The 25,986-nt window shown below is 42.0% G+C and overlaps 2 protein-coding genes across 2 annotated transcripts in view; one reads left to right on the plus strand and one right to left on the minus strand.

Annotated features, from left to right (window-relative positions):
• The window catches only part of tead1a (TEA domain family member 1a), a 70,456-nt gene that overhangs the window by 15,915 nt on the left and 28,555 nt on the right, over positions 1-25,986 (plus strand). Inside the window, exon 3 of the mRNA XM_053631407.1 lies at positions 16,233-16,485. Within this exon, the coding sequence (XP_053487382.1) occupies positions 16,284-16,485 (202 nt within the window). The 5' untranslated portion in view covers positions 16,233-16,283. The remainder of the gene's footprint in view (positions 1-16,232; positions 16,486-25,986) is intronic.
• On the minus strand, positions 5,948-12,957 carry LOC128611306 (uncharacterized PE-PGRS family protein PE_PGRS46-like). The gene is made up of 4 exons (XM_053630693.1): positions 11,766-12,957; positions 10,985-11,713; positions 6,567-6,626; positions 5,948-6,363 (listed from the first exon to the last, which is right to left on the minus strand). The coding sequence occupies exons 1-4, from the start codon at positions 12,955-12,957 to the stop codon at positions 5,948-5,950; spliced, it is 2,397 nt and encodes a 798-aa protein (XP_053486668.1).

Below are 25,986 nucleotides of genomic sequence, written 5' to 3' on the forward strand. Positions count from 1 at the left end.
CTTGAATATATTTTTATGTTCATGGTTTTTAGTAATTTATTTAATTGGTGTATACTGTTATTATATAGTAAAAATCACGACGAAATACTCTTGAAAATAATCAGTCAGCAACAAATTCCGCTTGGCTCCCCTTATGTCCATCTCTGTAGGATACATTTAGTTATAATGATCAGTTAGTTTGTCTGAATTTGTGTGGTACTGTTTGCAAGTTAAAGATAGGATTATCATCTTTATTATTAAAATGTTCTGTTCAACTGTCTAAATGAAATTCACTAGCTTATGTAGGCTATAGCAATGGACTTAATCACACAAACTAATGTTACACCATGCAAACCAACCAGCTAGCTAGCTCAATTTGAACATAATTTGATAAACAAACTTGGACATTATTGGGGTAAACATGGCACCCAGGCCCGTCACAGGTGGGGTGCGAGGCCCTGTGCGAACTTGACGTGTGAGGCCTTGCTAATTTACATATTGGAATTGAGACACAGGAATTTCATTTTTAGAAGCATGTTTGGTGAAAAACAGTCATAAAAAACTACAATATTGCAGGCTAGGAGCGAGGCCCTGTAGTCCATGCAGTCACACACTTGGCACAGCCCATGATGCGACGGCTCTGACGGCACCAAACCCTAACTCGTACATAACATTATCGTATTTATTATAAAAAGTTTGGTTAGGTGGACACAGTAAACTTACCTCGCTATCACGGTTAAAATTAACTGAGTAGATTTGTGCTTGCATGTCCTACCTCTCGCGTTTGACGTGCGGGTTTCCGAGCTTTCTCCACTACTAACGACGGGGGGCACTTTAGCCGACTTTGGAGCTCTATTTCTGCCACAGAGCTCATTATGCTTCAATCGATCGTTTTAAAGTCCCCAGGCCAGACACTTTGTTTATTCAGTCAAATTCTTTGGGAGAATTTATACATTTATTTATTTGTAAGATATTGTGAACATGTAGTACATTTTGTTTACAATATTAAACCTTCGTAGTAATTCGTAGCTATCTTTTTCATTTACATTTACATTTACATTTATTCATTTAGCAGATGCTTTTATCCAAAGCGACTTACAAATGAGAAAATACAAGCAAAGCGATATATCAAGCAGAGAACAATACAAGTAGTGCTACTACACAAGATCCATTAATTGAGTTCCAGAAGAAGCAAAATGCGCAGAGTCGAGGTGTAATTGCCAGAGTAAATTTTCTTGATTTGTTGTACAGGATTTTCTTGATGTTGTACAGGATGAACCTACAGGACCTTGCAGTTGTTGAGATGTGGTCTGTAAAGGTCAAGCTGTCATCGAGAATCACCCCAATGTGCCTGGCCGTTTTGGTTGGCTTGAGTGTGATTGAGCCGAGCTATACAGTGAGGTTGTGATTGATTGAGGGACAAGCTGGGATGACGAGAAGCTCAGATTTTGCCAAGTTGAGCTTAAGGTGGTGTTCCTTCATCCAGACCGAGATGTCCAACAGGCAAGCAGAGATACGTGCAGAAACGGATGGATCGTCAGGCTGGAAGGACAAATAGAGCTGAGTGTCATCAGCATAGCAATGATATGAGAAGCCATGAGACTCAATCACCTGCCCCAGAGATGTAGTGTAGATAGAAAAGAGCAGTGGACCCAGAACTGACCCCTGTGGAACGCCAGTTGTGAGTTGCTGAGTTTCAGAAATACCTCCCCTCCGTGATACCTTGAAGGACCTGTCTGAGAGATAGGATTCCACCCAGCGCAGAACCGTCCCGGTGATGCCCAGGCTGGAGAGAGTTGACAGGAGGATCTGATGGTTCACAGTGTCAAATGCAGCAGAGAGGTCGAGTAGGATGAGGACCGATGATCTAGAGGTTGCTCTTGCTAGTCTTAAGGCTTCAGTGACGGAAAGCAGAGCAGTCTCCTTTTCAGTCTCAGTCTCATTTATTCAGATTTACAGACCAAAATGCACATTGTTTTGCATTGTTCATAATTCAAGAATAAAAAAGGAGCCTTTTCTGTTATCATTTTTCTTCATTCACATTTTGTTGCGAATAATATGAGAATCGAATCGAAATTGTGAAGCAAGTTTTGTAAATCGAATTGCATCATGACACCCCTAATGTTGATGCATCCTTGATGGAAAATAGTAAAACTGAAGAAATCCCCAGAGTGTTAAAATGTTGCCATGTTTCTATATTTCAGGATAAAGCATTCACTCATTTAACACGTGAACATCGCACACTTTTCTGTATGACGTTTACGAGCTCGATGTAAACACAGCCGCTGTCCGCTCTCTAGTCTTTCATGGCTGATTAAAGCCACAGCAGTGCAAGGTCAGGCTGAAACCTGCGCTGTTTGTTTTTGTCTCTGTGGGAATTGCCTGAATAGAAAATTGTGGCTAATGCGTGGACGGAGAGCTCGGCCGTTCGATTACAACTTAATTTGGTAATGAAGTGAGATGGAGAGACTTCCTGCTCATCCAGTCTATCGAGCGCAGCATGGGGCCGATCCAGCAGGCTCGGGATGTTCTTCTGCTAATGCAGCGCAGCGCCAGTTAATCAAATATCCATGGCGAGGAGTGAAACGTTCCTAACAATGTACTGAGTACACGGGTAACAGGATTAACATGTTTATTTAAGAACAGGAGATGGTGGTGAGACATTTACAGTAATTACATTTCCATCTTACTTTCCTTCCTCACTGATGGAACATGCATGTCTGAACATGCTGTGTGTGATGCAGGCTGTTTACTAAGTAAATTCTCATTAAGCTAGAGAGACTGTACGTATAATTACACACACACACACACACACACACACACACACACTTTAATGCTAAGACTTCTTTTCCCAGTAATTTCCTTCCTTATTTATATCTAGTGTTCATCTAAATTTTATCAATACAATTAATTAAATTAACCAGTAATGTGGTTTGTTTGTTAGCTTGTTTTGGGTTAGTTTGAATCAGATAGGCTGTTAACCTGCTAGTTAATTTGTTCATTTTGTTCGTTGATAGCTTGTTAGTTAGGTGTTGATTGTTTAGTTTCTTATTTTAATTTCTTTTTTTCTTTGTTGGTTTCATTGTTTGTTGGTCTGTCAATTTGTTAGTGTGTTAGTTAATTTGTTAGTTAGGTTTTTAGTTTGTTTAAACTTATTTCTGAATAAAAATGTTTTTAAAAAGTTAGTTTTAGGTAGGTTATCTGTTAATTAGTTTGTTACTTGGGTTGTTAGTTTATTTACTAGTTTAGTGTATTTCTCTTAATTAATTTGGTTTAGTTAATTATTTTGTTTGTTAGTTTGTTACTTTGGTCATTTTAGATTACCAAATTTTTAGGTCATTTTTAGACAATTGTTTTAGTTAGTTTTGTTTTGTTTGTTAATTTGAGTTAGATAATTGTTTTACTTGTTAGTTATTTTTGCTGGTTATTTTGCTATAGTTATTTTATTTTAGCTATTTTCTTTGTTGGTGTGTTAGTTTGGTAATTTTGTTTATTAGTTAATTTGGTTTAGTTGATTTAGTTAGTTAGTTTTTGTTTATTAGTTCATTTTCTTTGGTTTATTTATTTTGTTAGTTAGTTAGTTAGTTAGTTTTCCCAACATGTATATGTAACAGAAGAATATGTATCTGACATTTGTGCATGAGTTTAGCCTCATGATGCACTGGAAGCTTTATTAGTGCACGTTCATATTAATTAAAACCCTGGGGAGCTTTGATTGATGGAAAAAACCATGATTGCTTTCAAATTAGCTGAAGATCTTGAGTCTTGAGGTCACATTATTTAGTAGAAAGTGTAAATAATTGGTGACTGTAAGTCTGTTTCCTAACATTTATTTGGATTTTTATTTCAGTACTGTCACTGTGTCGAAATGAAACTTTATACAGTAAGTGGTTTACTTTTAACTAAAAAGTGGTGAACACACAGACTGTTGGTTTCTGTTTTCTGCTTCGTGGATAAGTTGTCATGCTTAATGTCTACTGTGGAAATGGGACAGCTTAAATCCCTGTTTACACTAATGTGTTTTCATTTTAAAATCCATAACTTTTTCTAGGGTTACGCCTGTCATCTACACTACTCTGTCATTTTTGACCCTCGGAGACATTGGGAAAAGCTGAAGACCCTGTTTTAGTTTGAAAACTCCAGGGTTGTGTTTCAGTGTGAACAGACCAAAACGCAGACTTTTGAAAATGAAGGCATGGCTGCCCACATTCGCTCCCTGATCGGGTCTTCTGGATCATTGCGTATCCTTCTCTGATTCGTCAAACCCCTACCATACGACCATTACGCTACCTTGACGACAATAAACAATAACATGGAGACTGAACTGCAAGCTTTGTTGGCTTTGTTGTCATTTTTAGCAGCCATTGTGCAGTTAAATTCTATGTTTTATAATACTACAGCTGCCTACATGCTAGAGACAAGCTATGATTAGAGCAATCGGCAACAAATCTCGTTTCAAGCCTCGTAAGCCCTACATGGAATGCCGGTTTTGGATTAGACCAGGAAGAACTAGTGCCTGGTGGGACATGTCTTTCAGTGAAATTATTGTTCCTGAGGAATGGCAACAGAACTTTTCGGATGTCCAGGTCGGCCCTGGTCCACTGAGGGCACCTGTGAACGTACTCACAAAGGTAGCGTGTACCTTGTACTACCTGAGTGGCGAGGGAAGGGAAAACGGTGAATGCATTTGGACTATACAGATCAATAGTTTTGGTCATCATACGACAAGTGTGTAAGGCCATCACCATCGTTCTGGGTCCAGACTACATGAAGATGCCAAAAACAGAGCCTGAAGTTAATCAGACACACGGTATGCCGCAGTGCTTGGGGCAGTTGACTTTACACACATCAAGGTCAAAAAACCTTTGTCTTCCACACAGTTTATTAACAGGAAGGGTAAATATATTTTGAATGTACAAGCGTTGTGTGACCACAAGTACTACTGTTTCATGGACGTTGTTGTTAAATGGCCGGGCAGTGCACATGATGCGTGCATATTTGCTGATTCACAACTGAATGGCGTCCTAAAAGATGGGACTATTCCCTCCGGCCCTAAACAGCTGCTGGAGGATGAGGATGCTATCCCTGTGTTTCTTCTGGGTGATTCAGCTTATCCCCTGATGCCATATATCATGAAAGAATACCCCAGTGGCAGAGTTACCCCACAGGAGCAGTACCACAGACTGTCACTTTGGAAGGCACGTATGGTGATCGAGTGCACATTTGGACGTTTGAAGTCACGGTTTGCGGCTCTGAGGAGGGCCATGGACATAATCCTGAAGGACTTTCGTTTTGTTATTTATACTTGTTTTGTACTTCACAACCATAGTGAAGTGCTCCACGAACCTATAAACGAACAAATGCGTAAATGCTGCTCTCCAGTACGAAAGGGACTTTCAGCCACCCACCAGAGTGGCTGAGAGAGCAGACAACGAAACCGAGGGGAAACGAGTGAGACTCGTTGACATGGTTTCTTGACCCATAAGACATTTGAGCAGTCTACATTTAGAGTAGCATACAACAGCCTACATTTTTAAAAAAAGCATATCCCTTATTGTTTTATTACATAGTGTGTGTATGACTACTTATATGAACTATGCATCTGTTTTCACCATGATGTATCATTTGTTTTACTGCAGTATGCCAGTGTACTAATGGTACAAATAAATTCAATTATTTGAATTTGCATTGAGTCTGATTAAATACACGCTAGCTTACATACTAGTCTCGATTATCCATATTTATAAAGAAAAAACATGACAAGGGAAATAGAATGATTAGAACTAAACATTAGTAATTAGTAGCAAAAAAATAGCATATATTCAAAAAAAATATCAAGGTAAATTTCAAAATTTGTAAGTATACATTAAGTATGACTACACAAACAGATCACACCTGGAGCTATTTTAATGTGCAGATATAAATATAAGTAGTGCAACACAAAGGGAACCAATATTACAAATGTGCTTTAGTAGTTTAGGCTACGAATGCGTGTAGTCACCATACAGTGAAGGTGAGGTGCTGTGCTGGCTATGTGCAGGTGGATCGTACTCCCTAAGTGGTCTTGTGGGTGTGTGCGCATAGGAATACTGGTTTTGGTGAGGGGTGTGTGTGGTGACGATGGAGGCATGTAACCATGGTTCCCTGAACCCATAATCTGCTGCACCAGCATTTCAATGTTTGAGTTCAGACGGTCCATCTTGCTCGACAACCGGCCCATTATCTGAACAAACTCATTGTCAGATGTATTTAGTTGTTGCAGAAGCCGTCTTTTAATCTCCAGGTCCTTCTGTGCAATAGCATCAGAGGAGCGTTTCCTCTTTCGCTTCGTTCTTCTGTGATTAATCAGAGTAGAGTCAAGTCTCTGGCGTCGATTTCCCATATCTGCAGACACAGAAACCTCTTTGACTCATCCTCCACTGGAAATGGACAACTCTGCGCCTGTCTGTTAGGAGACCGGGATTTCTGGCCCTACGTCGCTGGTCTCTATGCCTCAGACAATGCGAGTGTAGCCAGAGATCTTCCCCAAATTGACTCGCAGAGTTCACAGAACAGCAAGACTGCACGTCCATGGCCACTTTTCCGACCAGAGTCAACCACTTGCAGATAACGGATTCTTATGGCCTTTAGTTTGGTGGTAACGTGACCTGTGAACACAAAACACAACCCAGTTATATAAAAGCACATAAACACACACACACACACACACACACACACACACACAGGCCTCCAGAGTAACATTTGAGAGCAGTAGCACCAGCATTACACTATTTCTGCCACAATACACGGTTACAGTTAGCGTTGCTACATTAAATCTATGGTTAATGTTGGTGGTTAATGGTGATTATGGTTAATGTTGGTGATTATGCAGGTGTGTCTGCATAAGAAAACGTTTTCTGTTTAAATTAGCCAGCGTTTCAACTTTTTTAAAGTCAAAACATTATAGCAATGATAAGACTTACATACCTTTTGGTGATCATCTCCTTTTTGTGCAGATAATCCTTTCCCGTTGCCATGGCTTCCTCCAGTGGTGGATAGTGCTCCCTAAATCTGTCAAGTATGTCACCATATTTGTTTTGACATGACTCCCAATCGACATTTTTGACCGCTGTGGCCGCCTTGTAGTCATTAGTTACTTTGAGTAACAATTACACCTCTTCATCTGTCCACATAAAGACGTCCTTGCTTTTCCTGGCCATCACGCTCATTGTTGTACCTGCTGGTGACTAGCAATCAACTTCCTGTTTACACTTGTACACGCATGCCCAGTGTACATGAATGGTCATGTGACATGCGTTTTCGGTCGTGTAGTGTGGACGGAGATCGTTTCTGAAACGCAGCGGAAACGCCAGTGTGGACGCGGATCGTTTTTGTTTTAAAATACCATTTTAAAATGAAAACGCACTGGTGTAAACAGGGCCTAAATGTTGTTAAATGAGCTTAACTTTTGGCTCACGGTTCCACAGTCTTAGTAGACCCAGGTGAAAGCATGCTTTAGAGGAGTATACATTAGAGAAATTTTGCTTTAACAGGATCTGTTTAGATGCTGTTAAACTCTGAAGTGGTTTAATGTAAACACGGTTTGACAATCTGACAGTGAGAAATGGTGACACCGTAACACAGCCATAAACACCAGCCCAGCACATTCTGCATAAATGCATATCATTACATTTAATTACAACTGCTTGGCACTGTCCTAGCCTTAAGCTCCACACACACACACAAACACACCAGCAGTGGCCGGAGGGAGTGGAGCAGCTGCCCGGGGTGTCCATGCATCTCCCCGTTAGGACCAAATCGCCCTCGCTTGGCCAAAAAAATCGTCTCCTGGAAGCTGAAGTGAAGTGCGAGTGCGAGTGCAGTACACTGCTGCATGACTAATCTCACTCCTCCATCTGCTGCTCCATACACACTCTGCTCTCCAGCACACACACCGAACCAGCACCCGACTCCACATCCTGGCTTCAGTCAGCAGCGGGAGAGCAGCCGAGTGCGTGTCCGATGCCTGAGCTGAGAATTATACACACTTACATGTTTGGACTCATCACCAAACGGTGAGGTTTGCTATTGGACGGATTCAGCGGATTTCATACGGTTCAGCATAGCAGTGCGATTTGTTTGCAGGCAAATTGTTCACTGATTAAACAGGCGGAAATTCCGAGTTTCAGTTTCCGGTTTTAGTCGCCTCAGTCTGTCCCATTCAGATGGGTTCTTCAGTCTTGATGGGCTTCTTCTTTTGGAGCAGTCTGAAGAAGCGTAATTTCATAAGAAGATATTTCCATGAATGTTTGAAAAATAAATCATGGCACTCAGACTGGAGACCTTATTTTCCCCCCAAATGCTTGTGAAAGAAAAATTCTGTGATAACAACTATGCTAAAGTTCTAATGCAGAGTTTAAATTCTTAATTCATATTTTCCTTCTCTTTCTTTATTTCTTTCATATTTCTTTCTTTAGTTGTTTTTTATCTATGCACTGATCTCTTCCCAAGTTTGTCTTCTTGCTGTCTTTTTTTTTTAGTTTTTTGCCTTTTGAAGTGCGAGCTGTGGTAAATTACAGGGTGTGACGTGTATTTACAGCTGTCTCGTCTAGATTAAGCCATCACCGTAGGCCTCTCTTTAATCAACTCACATCCACACTAGTTAAAAACGCACCTCTTCTAACAGCTGTTCAGTTTCAGCCAGGTTACAGCTGTGTTTTCTTACAAAACATGTTTATTATATTAAGCCTTACAAGCACTCTTGGTCTCCGGTACTTTCTTTGTCAGCCGGAGAGATCCTATTCAGCTCAGATCTACAGTCAATGGTTGGATGTCTGATACATCTCTCGTCTTAAATCGAAGGGCTTTTTGCCAACTTGAAAGGCCAGTTTCTGCAGACATGGATTAAGACTAATCTTAGACTAAATGACACTTTCAAGGAAGGCTGTCCGCTGTGAATCCTTTTCAGGTTCGATCAAGGTGTAACCTGTGTTTAACAAAACTCAAATCTTCTCTTTGAGTCTTGTTAGACAGGAGTTAAGATGCCTGCTGCACCAATTGTAAAATGTAAGTGATGGCAGCAAAGCAGTGGTGCTCCTCGTCAGCTTCTATCATGGGTACTAGGACTAGGTGGTATGATGATGTACCATCAATATCATGATCAATTATGTCACAATACACTTTTCTACAACCCCTCAGGGGTTCACTTTTTAAACTGTTTTGCTGGAAGTTGCAAAAATGCATCCCTGGAAAAGTGGCGAGGTGAAAACCACTGCTAACCCAGAAGAACGTTAAGGTTCATCTGAATTTTTCCAAAACACACCTTGATGATGCTCAAATTTTTGGGACAATGTTCTGTGGATTGACGAGTCGAAAGTGGAACTGTTTGGAACACAGTGGTCTTCTTACTTCTGGCATAAACCAGACATCGAATTCCACAAAGAGAACATCATACCAAGCATGGTGGTAGCAGTGTGATGGTGTGGGGATGCTTTGCTGCTTCAGGGCCTGGGCAACTTGCAATAATTGAGGGAAATATGAATTCTGCTCTCCACCAGAAACTCCTAAAGGAGAATGTCCAGTTTTCAGGCTGAAAGTTGAAAAGGTGGCACAACAAGATTTCAAGCTTAAGGGGGCAATTAATTTTTCACATCGGTTGTGAAATCGGTAACAAGCGAGACTTAACAAGCGAGTGTTCTGTGGAGAGTATCATCACCCACGACATCCTGGTGTGGTTTAAAAGCTGCACTGCAGCTGATAAAAAGGCTCTGGAGAGAGTCAGGAAGTCAGCACAGAACATTTTAAGGACACAGCTTCTCTCAGTGACTGATATATACAGAGCCAGATGCCTGTATCATGCAGCACACATAATCCAGGACTGTTCTCACCCGGGAAACAGTCTGATCACACTGCTGCCTTCTGGGAGGCACTATAGGTCCATTCAGGCCCTCAGGTCTAGACTTATGAACAGTTTTTATCCAAGTGCCATAAAAGAATTCAACTCATAATTATTTAAGGGATTTAAGGGATACTTATTACGTACGGGACAGTGTAATACGTTACACATTGGAATATTTAAACATTGGATTGCACAATACATATTACACTTGGGATTGTGCAATATACGTTCTACTGCTTCTTTATTTATCTGCTCTTGCCGCTATGTCGAGCTTGCTTGTTGTGTGTTACTTTACTCAGTGTTTTGTATTCTGCTTGTTGCGTGTTACTTTTACCACAAGGAGTTGCATTTGAATTTCGCTGTACAGCTGTGCACTGACAATAAAGGCTTTCATTCATTCATTTTTCATTTAAAAATCTAAGACAGAAACCTTTGTTGTAATTTTATCTGTAATGAGATAAATGATACATAATTTTCAATTAATAGAATATTAACATACGTAAAGTATGTATTAAATGACACACATTAAATGATAAGGAGAATCCTTACTCCCTCGGCTCGGCTCGCTTGGAACCTTGACCAAGATGGTACTAAAAATGTACCAGGTGCCAGGTACTATCCACAGTGGAAAGCCCCCAAAAAGCAAGCAGAGTCGGGTCGAGCTGTACTGTGCAGTGGAAAAGTGCCATTAATGCCACTGTAACCATTTGGACTGAAGTTCCGTCCCCCTGTAACACCATAATCAATCGGACTGCAGTTCCATCCCTCAATGCACCTTTTACCAATTAGACTGTAGTTCCCATCCCAGTAACACTGAAACCAATCGAACTTAATTTCCCACCCTCAATGCCAATGTAAACAATCATGTCTTGGCTCTGATTGGCTTCCTTGTGGATAAAGATTTTAATCCTCCAGATATGCAAAAGCTATGCAGGCAAATATGTGAACATTGCTGCTTGTGTGCTTCCACCACTTCACGTATACAGTCATGAATCAGACTGCAGGTCTTGTACACTGTAATACTGGAACCAGTTAAACTGCATATCCCAACCTCAGTGCAACTGTAATCTATCAGACTGCAGGTCCCTCCCTCAATGCCACTGTAACCGATGGGACTGCAGGTCCCACCCTCGCTGCCGCTGTAACTAAGGGGACTGCAGGTCCCTCCCTCAATGCCACTGTAACTGATGGGACTGCAGGTCCCTCCCTCAATGCTGCTGTAACCGATGGGACTGCAGGTCCCACCCTCACTGCCCCTGTATCCGATGGGACTGCAGGTCCCATCCTCAATGCCGCTGTAACCGCTCGTACTGCAGGTCCCACCTTCACTGCCGCTGTAATCGATCGGACTGCAGGTTCCTCCCTCAATGCCGCTGTAACCGATGGGACTGCAGGTCCCACACTCGCTGCCGCTGTAACCAAAGGGACTACAGGTCCCTCCCTCAATGCCGCTGTAACTGATGGGACTACAGGTCCCACCCTCCATGCCGCTGTAACAGATGGGACTGCAGTTCCCACCCTCCATGCCGCTGTAACTGATGGGACTGCAGGTCCCACACTCGCTGTGGCTATAACCGATGGGACTGCAGAGCCCACCCTCACTGCCGCTGTAACAGATGGGACTGCAGGTCCCACCCTCAGTGCCGCTGTAACCGATGGGACTGCAGGTCCCACCCTCAATGCCGCCGTAACCGATGGGACTGCAGGTCCCACCCTCAATGCCGCTGTAACCGATGGGACTGCAGGTCCCACCCTCACTGCCGCTGTAACCGATGGGACTGCAGGTCCCACCCTCAGTGCCGCTGTAACCGATCGGACTGCAGATCCCACCTTCATGGCCGCTGTAACAGATGGGGACTGCAGAGCCCACCCTCAGTGCCGCTGTAACCGATGGGACTGCAGGTCCGACCCTCAATGCCGCTGTAACCGATCGGACTGCAGGTTCCACCCCCACTGCCGCTGTAATGGATGGGACTGCAGGCCTCACCCTCAATGCCGCTGTAACCGATCGGACTGCGGATTCCACCTTCACGGCCGCTGTAACCGATCGGACTGCAGATCCCACCTTCACTGCTGCTGTAAACGATGGGACTGCAGGTCCTACCATCAATGCTGCTGTAACCAATGGGACTGCAGGTCCTACACCCGCTGCCGCTGTAATCGATGGGACTGTAGGTCCCACCTTCACTGCCGCTGTAACCAATCGGACTGCAGGTCCCACCCTCAATGCCGCTGTAACCGATGGGACTGCAGGTCCCTCCCTCAATGCCGCTGTAACCGATGGGACTGCAGGTCCCACCCTCACTGCCCCTGTATCCGATGGGACTGCAGGTCCCACCCTCAATGCCGCTGTAACCGATCGTACTGCAGGTTCCACCTTCACTGCCGCTGTAATCGATGGGACTGCAAGTCCCACACTCGCTGCTGCTGTAACCGAAGGGACTACAGATCCCTCCCTCAATGCCGCTGTAACCGATGGGACTGCAGGTCCCACCCTCCATGCCGCTGTAATAGATGGGACTGCAGGTCCCACCCTCAATGCCACTGTAACCGATGGGACTGCAGGTCCCACACTCGCTGTGGCTATAACCGATGGGACTGCAGATCCCACCCTCACTGCCGCTGTAACCGATGGGACTACAGGTCCCACCCTCACTGTCGCTGTAACTGATGGGTCTGCAGGTCCCACCCTCAATGCCGCTGTAACTGATGGGACTGCAGGTCCCACCCTCACTGCCGCTGTAATCGATGGGACTGCAGGTCCCACCCTCAATGCCGCTGTAACTGATCGTACTGCAGGTCCCTCCCTCAATGCCACTGTAACTGATGGGACTGTAGGTCCCTCCCTCAATGCTGCTGTAACCGATGGGACTGCAGGTCCCACCCTCACTGCCCCTGTATCCGATGGGACTGCAGGTCCCACCCTCAATGCCGCTGTAACCGATCGGACTGTAGATCCCACCTTCACTGCTGCTGTAAACGATGGGACTGCAGGTCCCACTATCAATGCTGCTGTAACCGATGGGACTGCAGGTCCCACACTCGCTGCCGCTGTAACCAATGGGACTGCAGTTCCCACCCTCAATGCCACTGTAACTCATCGGACTGCAAATCCCACCCTTGCATTTGTGTGTTACAAATATTCAGTCACTTTTGCTCATCCCTACTTTAAATCAGATTCATTATGGTGAAATAGGAGTAAACAGATTTGTTCCTTTTTTTTTTAATTTGAGCTAGCTTTGTGATTTACTATTTGAGCACAATCTCAACAAACTTTAACTTTGTATATAAAAGAAAATCACAGGAACACACATTATGTCTGCTATATCGTCTTGTCACATGCACATACTGACCCTGTTACACTCATGCTGTTCTCACTGGGTATCGTGTTCGCCTTGTTGAATTCATTACTGATGTAAAAGTGTAAAGGGACAGCCATGATGACAGCAGAGTGCCTCCTCATGTCTCTGCAGTTTATGAACACCCCGGATTGGCACGTTTTAACCCACACTGGGAAGTTTTTCTCTTGTCGAAACACTTTTTCTTTTTGTTTGACACATCTGGGTGATTCTTCCACATCTTCTGGAAAACTCCACACCACTCTAAGGGACCTGGCCAAAAGCCACAACACACACAAACACACACACACACACACACACACACACACACACAGAGCAGTGTGCTGGAACTGATTATCGTCTGAGTCCCTCTCCTAGTCAGGAAGATGACACATGCTTCAGCTCAGCGGTTTGGATTACGCTTGCATTTTCCCGCTCACTCACAAGTTCATTCTATGCAGTAAGGACTCAGCACACCAAAGACATATCACACACACACACACACACACACACACACACACACACACACACACATGCTCAACAGGAAACACATGGAGCTCTTCAAAACGCTACACCATTTCCACTGGCCTTTTCCCTGGAAAGCTTAATGCCATTAGTCAGATCTGAAATCAAGTGTCTTTATTTTTAATTTATTGTATTTTTTTAAGGTTGTGTCCGCATTTAGGAGTGTCTTTGCTCTGGGATGCGTACATGTGCTCAGCAATTTTTGCCTGATAGATCAGTTTACTTTTGCAGTTTCGCTCGTCATTTGATCTTTAGTTCGATGTTCTAAAGAGAAACATCTTTTCAAACAGGATGTGTGTAAATGTCAAGGTTTATTACCATGTGGAATTCATCCAGAAGTTTTCCAGTCAACAAATAAAGCCCGTACACACTGATTGCTTTAAATCTCACATTTAAATGTAGATATTAACGAGCCTATAACGTTATACTCCCACTGAACAAACATTAGCAGGATTCTACACTATACATATGTATCACATAAATGACAGAAGGTGAAAGCATAAAATCTCAATGAAATCCATGAGGAGTTTTTGTCTGTTTATCCACAGTCACTTATCTCAATTTTATTTTTTTTTTTATATTTACGCCCCTCCTGTATACAATTAGAGTCGTACTTGCGATCTCCTGACTATAGGGCGAACGCTTTTCTGTTGTACCACTCTGGAACCCAACATGTCAATCTTTCACATTTGAATAATCAGCTGTGTGTGTATTATGAACCTGATATGATACAGGCTTCAGAAAAGTTCTAGGGAGGACAAATTGACTGTGTACTCAATAAATGCATCCTACACTTTAAGAAATCTCTGAATGGAATCACTGTTTAGGCACCTAATCTTTTCAGGGACTTCCCTCATCCATAATGTCCATCCAGCTCCCATTCAAATTGTTAATTATGTCATGGTAACTAATTGACTCCATGCCCAAGAACCAGCATGACCAGTAGTTTTGTGTTGGAATAGTGCAGAATGGCTCCAGGTTATCCAGAAACACACACGTGGAGCAGCGTGTCAGTGTGTAAAGCATTATGATTGCCCTCTGGATAAACCCCGCATTCATGTCAGGATTTATTATAAACCATTTTGATTCAACATCTCTCACTGGGAACAAACTGTGGAACTGTTCTCCAGTGTGATCGCAGCTGTTCTGGATTAACTGCCACTCCTCAATTAGCTCTTAGATTACACATCATATTGTTCGCTTTCATGGCCTTTGAAAGGTGGCCGAGTCTCTCCGACTGTCAGTGTGATTACATTGAGATCTGCTCAAACTTAAGATGAGTATAAGATGAATGAAGGAGCACAAGGAATTAATATCAAATGAAAGTTGAAGGGTTGAAACTTGAAACTGAAGGTGGATGAACACTCGGTTAATCAGTTTGCATGTCTTCCTGTTTTCCTGGCTGTAGAGCTAGTTGATATGTCTATAATGTCGTTATTACGATAAATTGCATCGTATTGTCTTGCTCTGTTAGATAGAATGTAACATCTCATGGTGTAACATGCAGTTCATAGAGAATGTTGTTGGACACAAGTGTGTAAACTCAGACCCCGTAAGAGGGCTCAAAGCTCAGGCAGGCAGAGTTAAACAGTGATGGTCCATAATCAGAAATGTGGTACAGGAACCAGGATCAAAACCAGGAAATTGCAGAACTAGGCAACAATTTGATACACTAAAAACCTGGGTTTAACGACAGTAATATACCATAAGACTTCACAACAAACAAGGACACAAAACAGTGTGCTGATCAAGGACTAACACAGAACAGGTGAACACAATCAGTTAACAAACCAGAGGCAGCACTAAAACAGAAACAAAAGCACATGGAGAACCAAAAACAACACACATGACACATGGATTTGGACTTTCAGTAAACCTCAGCACATTGTCTGAATTTTTTTTTGACATTTAATTTCCAAAATATTTGACCCCGCAACTAACGGGCAGTGGTGGCTCTGTTGTTAAAATCTCTGGGTTACTGATCAGAAGGTCAGGAGTTCAAGCCTAGCACTGCCAAGCTACCACTGTTGGGCCCTTTAGCAAGGCCTTTAACCCGTAAGTCGCTCTAGATAAGGGCGTCTGCCAAATGCCATGTAAACGTGAGCTATTCGCTCTTCCACGTAAGAGGCTTACTTGCTAATCACATCAGAGCTTTTACAGGCCAATACTTCAGAGACAAAAGTAGCATTTACTATGATAAATCCAGAATTCACGCCTCCTGCTGTGTTCTCTTCTTTCCTTCTGTCTCACCCTTAGTCAGAGCTCTTTCTTGTTTTTCATTATTACTCAGCTTGAAATAGGATTTTTGTGTGTTCCAGCTGATAGTTTCCATGTTTATTAAATAACTGTTTTTTCTATTATATTTTTTGTCTCATGACTCTTGTTAGAATTGTTGGAATAAACGGTATCCACCAACATATTCTGGCCTTGGTTGTTTTTATAGATATCTGTTTTTTATGGTGTTTTGGTCATTTAAAGTTTCAATGGAAATTGCTCTCTCCGTCTTCTCGCAGGTTTGTGTGTCAGTCATCGTCCAGACTTGGTTCCAGGTCCCAGGTATCTCGATGGACGCAGGCAGCTGGAGTGGAAGTGAGAGCGGAGGAGAGGAAGTGGAAAGGATGAGTGACTCAAACGAAAAGCCCACCGACGGCGATGCAGAGGGCGTGTGGAGCCCCGACATCGAGCAGAGCTTCCAGGAGGCGCTGGCCATCTACCCGCCCTGTGGCCGCCGCAAAATCATCCTCTCTGATGAAGGGAAGATGTATGGTGAGTCTAAAACTAATCTCATTCTAGTGGTTTTAACGGCTTCCTGTTCTAGGACGACAGTGCCGAGAACCGGATGATCATTTCACAGTGTTGGAAAAAAGCTCTTTGTGTTGGTTCGTTTGTTTATTTCTTCTTTTGAGATGTGATATGTATGATTCAGTATGTGATTATTATTAATTGCTATTTTGATGCAATATGTTTGAATGTGATTTAGTATTGTGGAAATACTTCTGCACTGGGACTGATGGGTACAGCGGCCACGCCTCCTGCACAGGGACTGACATCTAAAGAGGCTACGCCTCCTGCACTGGGACTGACTGGTACAGAGGCCACGCCTCCTGCACTGGGACTGACTGGTACAGCGGCCACACCTCCTGCACTGGGACTGACTGGTACAGAGGCCACGCCTCCTGCACTGGGACTGGCTGGTACAGAGGCCACACCTTCTGACAGGCTGAGAGAGGAAGAGAAAGGGGGAGAGTAACAGAGAGGGGAAGGCAGATGGACAGAGGGGGAGAGACATAAGGCAGAGAGTGAGATATGAGAGGGAACGAGAAAGCAGGAGGGAGAGATAGAGAGAGACAGGGAGAGACAGAGAAAGTAGGTGAGAGGGAAAGAGAGAGAGAGTAAGTGAGGGAAAGAGAGAGAGAGGCAAACAGACAGAGAAGGGGAGAGAGACGGTGAGAGGGAGAGAGACAGACCGTGAGAGAGAGGGAATGGCAAGGTGAGTGAGACAAGGAAAGGGAGCAAGTGAAAGTGACAGAGAGAGATAGGATGAGGGAGGGAAAGAGTTATAATGATTGAGAGGGAAAGAGAAAAGGGAGAGACAGAGTGAGACAGAAGGAAAGAGAAAGTGAGTGAGCATGAGATAGGGAGAGACTGAAAGTCAGAAAGAGGGGGAGAGAGAAAGAGAGAGATAAGGCGAGAGAGGCAGACAGGGAAAGAGTGTCTTTATAAAACGAGAGAAAGTCCAGGCCCCACATGTCCTCTCTCTCTCTCTCTCTGTCTCTCTCCCTCCCTCCTGAGGGACTCCTAATGGAGATTAGATCCCTTCTTTTTCCACACAACTGCATTCTTTAGCATATGAAAGGGAAACTGATGCCAGATCAGCACTGAGCCGATGTATGCGTCTGCTCTCGAGTGGCCATGACTCTGTCAGGCTGCTGTGTGTTTAGAGCGTGTGCTGTGTGTTGTAGTGTGTGCTGTGTAAAGCGAGCGTGAACCATTAGTGAGGAGGAGCAGATGGTCGTACGACTCACAGCAGCTGCGCTTCCTTCGCTCATCCTCAGCTCCCACCCAGGTGATGTCATGGAAAGTGGGAATACTCTTATATACTCTGTTTATATACAACCCCAATTCCAAAAAAGTTGGGAGGTTGTATAAAATGTAAATAAATGTAAATAAAAACAGAGTGCAGTGATTTGCAAATCTCATGAACCCATATGTTATTCACAATAGAACATAGAAAACATTTCAAATGTTTAAACTGAGGGAATGTACCATTTAAAAATTGAGTACATGATTGGGCATATATATATATATATATACTTGCTGCCTAATATATCCCACCCTGAGACAGGTGCCACTGTACCGAGACAATCAATGTTATTCACGTCACCTGTTAGTGGTTATAATGCTATGGCCTATTGGTATCTCTATAACATTAAAACCATTGACAGGTGAAGTGAATAAGAGAGAGCGAGCGAGATACCAATCAGCCATAACATTAAAACCACTAACAGGTGAAGTGAATAACATTGATTATTTCGGTACAGTGGCACCTGTCTCAGGGTGGGATATACAGTATTAGGCAGCAAGGGAACAGTTGGTTCTCAAAGCTGATGTGTTGTAAGCAGGAAAAATGGGCAAGCGTCTTGTGTAGTCCAGGTCTTGAAGGGTCAGAACTGTTTTGGTGGCACAAGTGGGACCTACACAATATTAGGCAGGTGGTTTTAATGTTATGGCTGATCGGTGTGTGTATATGTATAAAATGTAAACATTTCTTTCTCCTTTTTCCCTTTTCTGCTCTCTCTCATTATCTCTCTTTCCATCTTGTTGTAATCTGATGTTTCGTACAGTACATGCAAACTCTTCACACATACTTCTGAGTTAGGCTGAACAGTTAAGCCATGGCTTTTTGCAAGAAATAAAAGTTTGTTGGAAATCTGGAGTTTATCCTGGTCCGAGTTTAATTGTAAGAAATGGTGGAAAATGACTAGGTGCAAATGTGCTCTAAGTCTCGGCATGAATGCGTCACCCAAACCTGGCCTGAGCTCTGATTTGCAGTAGTGTTCGAGGTGTAAATGCAGCACTTGGTCAAACGATCTAGCCTGGAATATCTTTAACTATTACAGTAAAGTAAATTGTATTGCCTTCTATATATTCTGATCAGCAACATTAACAAGTTCTCAGTTCGTAGAATCAAGATGTGCACATTAGAGTTGTGTATCTTTCTGTAACGTATGTTATGTGTGAATGTGTGTGTGACCGCTGGTCAGAGAGCGTCTCAGCGAGATAAACTCTAGTGCTGTTATACCCCAATCGATCTAAGTGCAAGAAATGTGCATTTTGTGTTGCATGGAACTTTTATTGCCTGTTTTTTTTTCACTGAGTTTAAAATATTCCATTGGTGTGTAGAAAACAGCTGCGATGTAAGACAGCAGTTCACAGTTTATATCCCGGGGACTCACGGCTCTGAAAAGTTGTGTTTTTCATCTTCCACCACATCCGTTTCAAGACGTCTGTTAATTATCAAGGCGTCGGTAAGTTGAGGCATGTGTTTTAGAACAGAGAAACAAATCTGAAGCAATGGAGTTGAACGCCTAAAGCCTAAAAACCATGAACGTATTTTGATCTGATGATGAATTGAGATCGAGGAACAAAGTGAACGAGTTTCCAAAATGTCCAGCTCTCTTTTTAAAGCCTTTTTTCCCCCTCCCTCTTATCTTAATCTGGAGGATATCAAAGTTCCCTTTAGCGCTGTATCTTGGGCGAAGGCCCAGGTTTGGGTTTGTACTCCTCCACAGTGGAGCTCTCGCTCCTGAGTGCCCTTCCTGCTCAGTACGCATAATTAGCAGCCATCGCTATAGCAACTGGCTCCCACTTCAAAACAATGTGTAGGGGGTTTTTTCACCCCCCTGTGCTGTAGTGAGGCTTATCGCACTGTGTACCTGAGGGGCAGAGCTTATCTCTCTGTGTACCTCACATAGAGTCAGGCCTCAAGTCACGCCAGCTCCAGAACCTCCCAGCCTGTAACCTTAACTGACCACACACTTCACTCGTGTGTGCCAAGAAAGCGTTCTTTCTTTCTTTTTCTCCTCGAACCAGTGGCCTGCCGGCTGCTTTCCTCCACTCCTGTAACCTGCATGCAGCCTTTTGTCTTCGAGTCAGGAACACATGTCAAGAGGATTTTTCCGCCCACATTGGGCCGACGAGCACGTTTCTTTTTGTCGAATTCACTATCGGAAACTAGCGCGGTCTTGTTTTCGTGAGTGATTAACCCGGGCAGAGAGAGCGCACGCTTTAATTAGATTTGACAGTCTCCTACCGAGGCTGATAAAGGACTGATTTAATCTTCCACTCAAGAACTGAACCGCCCTCAGAGGAGCCTCGACCGGGTCGCAACCCGGCACAGAGATCAGCTGCACTGTGTGTTCAGTTTTATTAAAGCTATGGGTGGAACTGGAGCCTAATGGAGATTCACAGCGATTAAGCAATTCAGTTGTCAGAAATCTTACAGAAGAAACATGCATTACAAAGAAATTTAAATAAATTTAAAAAAAAAAAACATGCATTGGAACTGATTATGGATCAGCAGTCACAGAATTACTTTTAAATTTTGCTAGTTTAAGCATGTCAAAGCTGATTATTTTCCACTATAACAGCACCCTCCATACAAAAGTGTTTTATTCTTCTTATACCACAGCAGTTTGCCAGCAATTAGTTTTTTTTATATTTCTTATCCATTTTTGCTTGTGGAATTTCCGAGAAACAAGTTAGTTCCTGCAATCATTCACATTAAAGCAGCTATAAACAGTCGTTCCCTCACCTGCTTCACTACTGTACTCTTTTACACATTAAGTGGTTAGCATGTTTGCCTCACACCTCTGGGGTATGGCTTCGAATCCTGCCTCCATCCTATGTGCACGGTGTTTGCATGTTCTCCCCATGCTTCAGGGGTTTCCTCCGGGTACTCTTGTTTCCTCCACCAGCCCAAAGACTTACATTGTAGGCTGATTGGCATTTCCAAATTGTCTGTAGTGTGTAAATGGGTGTGTGATTGAACCCTGCGATGGGTTGGCCACCCCGTCCAGGGTGTCCCCAGCCTTGTGCCCCGAGTTCCCTTGTGCCTTAGGATAGGCTCCAGGCTCCCTGTGACCCTGTGTAGGATATGTGGTATGGTAAATGAATGGATCACAATATGAAATATTTGTCACATCACCCACCCCTAGTGTCTGCCAAACAAGTATAGAAACAGTAACATATTAGAACAAGCTGGGATTTGCAGCTGGAACTACTTTCAGAGCTGCTGATATAGAAAGTGAATCAGCACCTTCTGACCAATCAGATTGGAGAATTCCAATCTGATTTAAATAACGTTTTTCTCGGAATGTATACTGTTTTACTGTAGGTAACATCACACGTATGATCACATCAGGATAACAACAAAACTGCAAGTAGTGAGTCAAGAGAAATCTTTCAGTCACTGTGTTTTTAGTTGAGGTTTAGAGAACAAAATGGAATGGATGCCGTAAAAATCCAAGGATGGAAATGAGCCATGACATCAGAAGACCTTTTGAAAGAAGTCTATTTTCTAACAACAAGCAACAAGCAAATGAGATCCATGCTGGAGTGTGTGAAGAGAGATGTTTAGCCAGATGTTTAGACCTGACTGGAGGATGGATGAGTAAGACTTAATCACAGCCTAGATGATCAATTCTGAATGTATGGATAAAAGTCTCTGAGGTCAGAGGTGAGCGATGTTTCACTTCAGAATGTGAGTGACGGGTCGTATCAAAGAGCCAGAGAGTTCCATCAATATCTTTCATAAAATCGCACAGACCAGAGCATCTTCAAATCAATAAGCAAGAAAGATTTTGAGCTCGTCCATCATTTGATGTTGTGAGTACAGGTTGAGTAAGTGGGACAGTGTGACTGTGGAGGAACTAGAGCGTGTGTACAGATAAAGAAGAGAACCCTGAGGAACACTGTAAGTAACTGGAGTCTGGGAGGATTTGTGGTTAGGAATGGAAATAAGCCATGTCAGAAGGAGAGCCGATTCTGAGAGTCACTCATATGTGGACGAAAAGTGTTATTTTTTCAACAGTTCATTTTTTAAATTAAAATCGGTGCTAGTGCTTGCTACACATCTTAAGTTCAAATGCACATAGGTTTTGCATTTGAATGTGCAATTTTATCTTAAATATGAGGAATATTCAAAGTTAGAATTTTAATTTGACAGCGCTAGAGCAGAGGAGAGGACAGAAGCAATGCGAATGGCTAAAATGTTGGTGACATTCATTCTTATGTAAATAAACATGCATGTAAACACAGTGGGCGATATTGCGGTCAGCAAAAATGATCGAGGTCACGTCTGTATATCGTACGATAAGTCAATAACATAATTATCACGACAGGCCTTCTGACATTTGACTGATTGTTTCAAATGGATAGAGGGAAAAAATTGCAGTTGCAACAATGAACAGTGGAAAATTAGAGGATTATAGCTATTATTCTTTGGGTAGCCTTAAACTAAGTGACACCCTGTGATCAAGGACAGACAAACCATGAATTCGCTAGGAATCTGGAAAGTGCTGCCCAGTACATGGAAAACAAAAGGCTGACAATTTAAGTCCAAACTCCACAATATGGCCAAAAGTCTGTGGCCCCCTGACCATCACACCCACATGTTCTTGTTTTCTTTTACTTTCTCCAGCCTTAAAAAAAGAACAGAGACATGCAAGGCATGTATTATTCCTGAACATTGACTTGCCTTATTACTATACAGTTGCAATCAAAATTATTCAACCCCCTTTGCAAATCAGGTTTATTGTCAAAATTGACAGACTTTCAGCTGTTTGCAATGAACAAAGGCTTGGTTGCAGAAGTAGTCCTGGAAGATTCTACAGGGCCATCACAGTCACCTGACTTCTCTGGTGGGATTTGAAGAAGGCGGTTGCAGCACGCAAACCCAAGAATATTACTGAACTGGAGGCCATTGCTCATGAGGAATGGGCTAAGATTCCTCAGGAACGCTGCCAGAAGCTATGCATCTCGTTTGCAGCAGGTGAGAACAGCAAAAGGGTGCTCTACTATGTACTAAAGATGCTTGCCATGAAGGGGTTGAATAATTTTGAAACTGGAGAAGTCATTATAAGTTGCATTTTCAGTTGAATTTGGGGAAACCACTTGAAGCATTCGTTGTGTCGAACTATTTCGATTGCGTTTGTTTGATTTGTTCATTGTAAACAGCTGAAAGTCTGGACATTTTGACAGTAAACCTGATTTGCAATGGGGGTTGAATAATTTTGATTGCAACAGTATATAAACAGCTTTTTATGAGTATGATTTTACTCATTAATTATCAGATTTTCTAAATACAAGACAACTTATTTCCATTTTAAATATAAAATAACAGACTTTGCTTTCTGTGACGCTTTATGAAGACTGGGTAAATAGGGCATTTAAGATTAAAAAAAGTTCTTTTTCTCTGGCAGGAAAATAGTTTAATATTTTTTTCTTTTTGACATGCTGAATTAAAGCGGGAGTCTCACTGGGCATGACAGAATGGGAGAAAGCACTTTATAGAATGCGTGCTGAATTGCTTTTTGATGAGCGCCGCATTGTGCCTCGGAGACCGCTGTTTCTCTGAAGTTGAAGAAGTCTTCACTTTTCAAAAAGGTCTTTGAAAGCCATCACTGCAAACCCTATGTATATTCAGTATATTTGTGTTCTTACAGTATATATGCCTGGTGTTTGGTTTCTTTGTGTTATAGAAAATGGGGTCAGGTGGGAGGTGAGGGGGTTTTGTGAATCTTTTTTTATGAATGCTTTTTTACACTCCAAAAGATCTTTTGTGAATCTGGATGTCCTCTAAATGTCGTGTTTCTTTATGGAGAAAGGACACAGTACTGTGTCTGTACAAGGTTTTCGGATGTACTCTTTGGTCTGAAGCTATTGCTGTTTTAATTCCAATAATAATAATCGTTAATTTTAGATCATTTAAGCAACAAACTACTTTTTAATGGACAAACATACAGAGCAAAAATAATTTAAAAATTTATATTTATATATATATATAATTGTTTTAACAAATTTATCACATTTTAAACATGTTGTAGCCTAGTGCTGGATTATAGGACAATGTAATATTGATACTGAGATAAATCCTGAGATATCATATTATTAAAATACATTTAATAATTACAAACTGAATGGAAGCAGTTGATTATGATACACTTGTGTATTTCATTTTTCAAATTGTAAAAAAATTCATTAATAATAATAATAATTTCCCCTTTGTTATATATATTTTTGTAATTTATTTTAAATTAATAAGTCTTGTTAAATATATATAAATATACATAAATGTATTAAAATTTTGTGGAATAATAATACACTTTTTATTATTTCTAACAGACGTTTTTTAATGCAGCACTAATATTTTGCTACCATTTTATAAGCAAACCTACACATCATGATACTCGCTGTGTATCAAATGTCTTCAAATCAAGAATGTTTATAAATTTTATAGTTTATATGTCAAGCATCCCTAGTGTAGCCTTTGTTTTAAAAAATCTTTTTTTACAATGTTATTTAATAAGTTTTATTTAAATATGTTATTACTTAGTTACTCACTTACTCCTTCATTTATTTCATTTATGTAGGTATAATTTTTCATGAAATCAATTCTAGCACAATGACTAAAGTCATTCTCTTTGGAAAAAGTAGTTGTACACTTATATAGTGATGTGTGGAAATCCATGACCTTCAACATTTCTTACTGTACATACTGTACTTTATTTTATTTTTTTAAACATTCTCTTAAGGTGCCGGACATGATCTTTAATAAGAATTCACATCTTGAGACAACGCATTAGTGATTTGCGGCGAGAATGAGCACAACAATGCCACACCCACGGGTTTTCCCTCTAAAACCCGCCCCAATTTCTTGTCCTTCGTCTGTAACAGCGTTTTGAACGTGTCTTTACAATAGCTGTTAGCTCAAGCCGGTTGCAGACTGTGCGATTTTTACCTGCTTATTAAAATTATTTCTTGTCACAAAAAAATAAAATCTTGGCTGAATTCTGTACCAGGAGGTGCGGTAGCAGTGACGATCCTCTAGCGACAGGCCTGTGATTAAAGAACATTACTACGCTCTGTTTAGAAATCGTCATACAGAAATCAGTGCTTGCCTAAACACAAACGTTCTTCAGCATGAGCTCTGAAGATATTTTTAATATCCATCAACGGGTTTTGTTTACGTTTCCGCATTGCGTGTTTCAGCCATCGTATCTTGTAGCTGTCTCCTGAGTTTTACGTAATTCTATGCCGTCCTCCTATTGGTGGATTTTAGACGAGCGTCATAGCAGGGTCCCACTCTTGAGATTTTAATCACAAATCGTTTTGATGTTTTGTCGCCGACTGTCTTCACTTCAAAGTAAAATTATGCTAAATTACGCACCCCGGATCTCAACTTCCGTCTTTTAGAGTGCAAGATTTTTGTCAGCAAAACCGGCACTGAAGTCGTTTTTATTTAAAGCTGAAAGAATTTAAAGCTGTTGAAATATTTATCTCTGGTGTAGACAATGTTATTGCAAGGTCCTTACAGAAGAACTGCAGAATTTCCTAATGTGGGTAGTATTGTGTCTTTCTCTATCCACTATCTCATAATACTCATACTGAAGAAGAAATCTGCACAGAGGATTTTTCTCTCTAATGGAAAAGTAAGAGCTCTTGCTTTGGCTGATTGATTTAATAGAAGTATGTTGTTTTTTTTTTTTTAGAGAAGTCAGTGCTGCAACACCACTTTCCTAAATACATTTATATCTGCATGTCTGATCAGCAGTACAGTAATAACAGAAGGTCGAGGTGATCTGACGCGAGGCTGCTGGCCTCCTCTTCACACCCACCAACAGCTGGATGTGGACGTCTGCCTACAGGCTGCTGAGTGAAATTGAAACCAAACTGCCTTGTCTTTATTACGTGTCAATGACTCGCAACACAAGGCTGTTAGTTCGTCCCTAATTCCTTTTAATAACCTGTTTTTCTTTCATTTCATAGATGGGAATCCAGTAACATGATTTAACATCACACAGAATATTTCATGAGTACGGAGCATTTTCTAAGATCTGGATCCAAATTCACAGTACCGTGTCATACATCAAGCTTTGCGATGGAGTTCTGATGCAACATGGAGGAGATACACCATGACCATCAGCACAAGTGCCATGAAGTCATGTATCTTTTTGAAACGTAGCACTTTGTGGTTAACACGGCACT

The sequence above is a fragment of the Ictalurus furcatus genome, chromosome 8 (assembly GCF_023375685.1).
Source record: "Ictalurus furcatus strain D&B chromosome 8, Billie_1.0, whole genome shotgun sequence".
In the NCBI taxonomy this organism is placed as follows: Eukaryota; Metazoa; Chordata; class Actinopteri; order Siluriformes; family Ictaluridae; genus Ictalurus; species Ictalurus furcatus.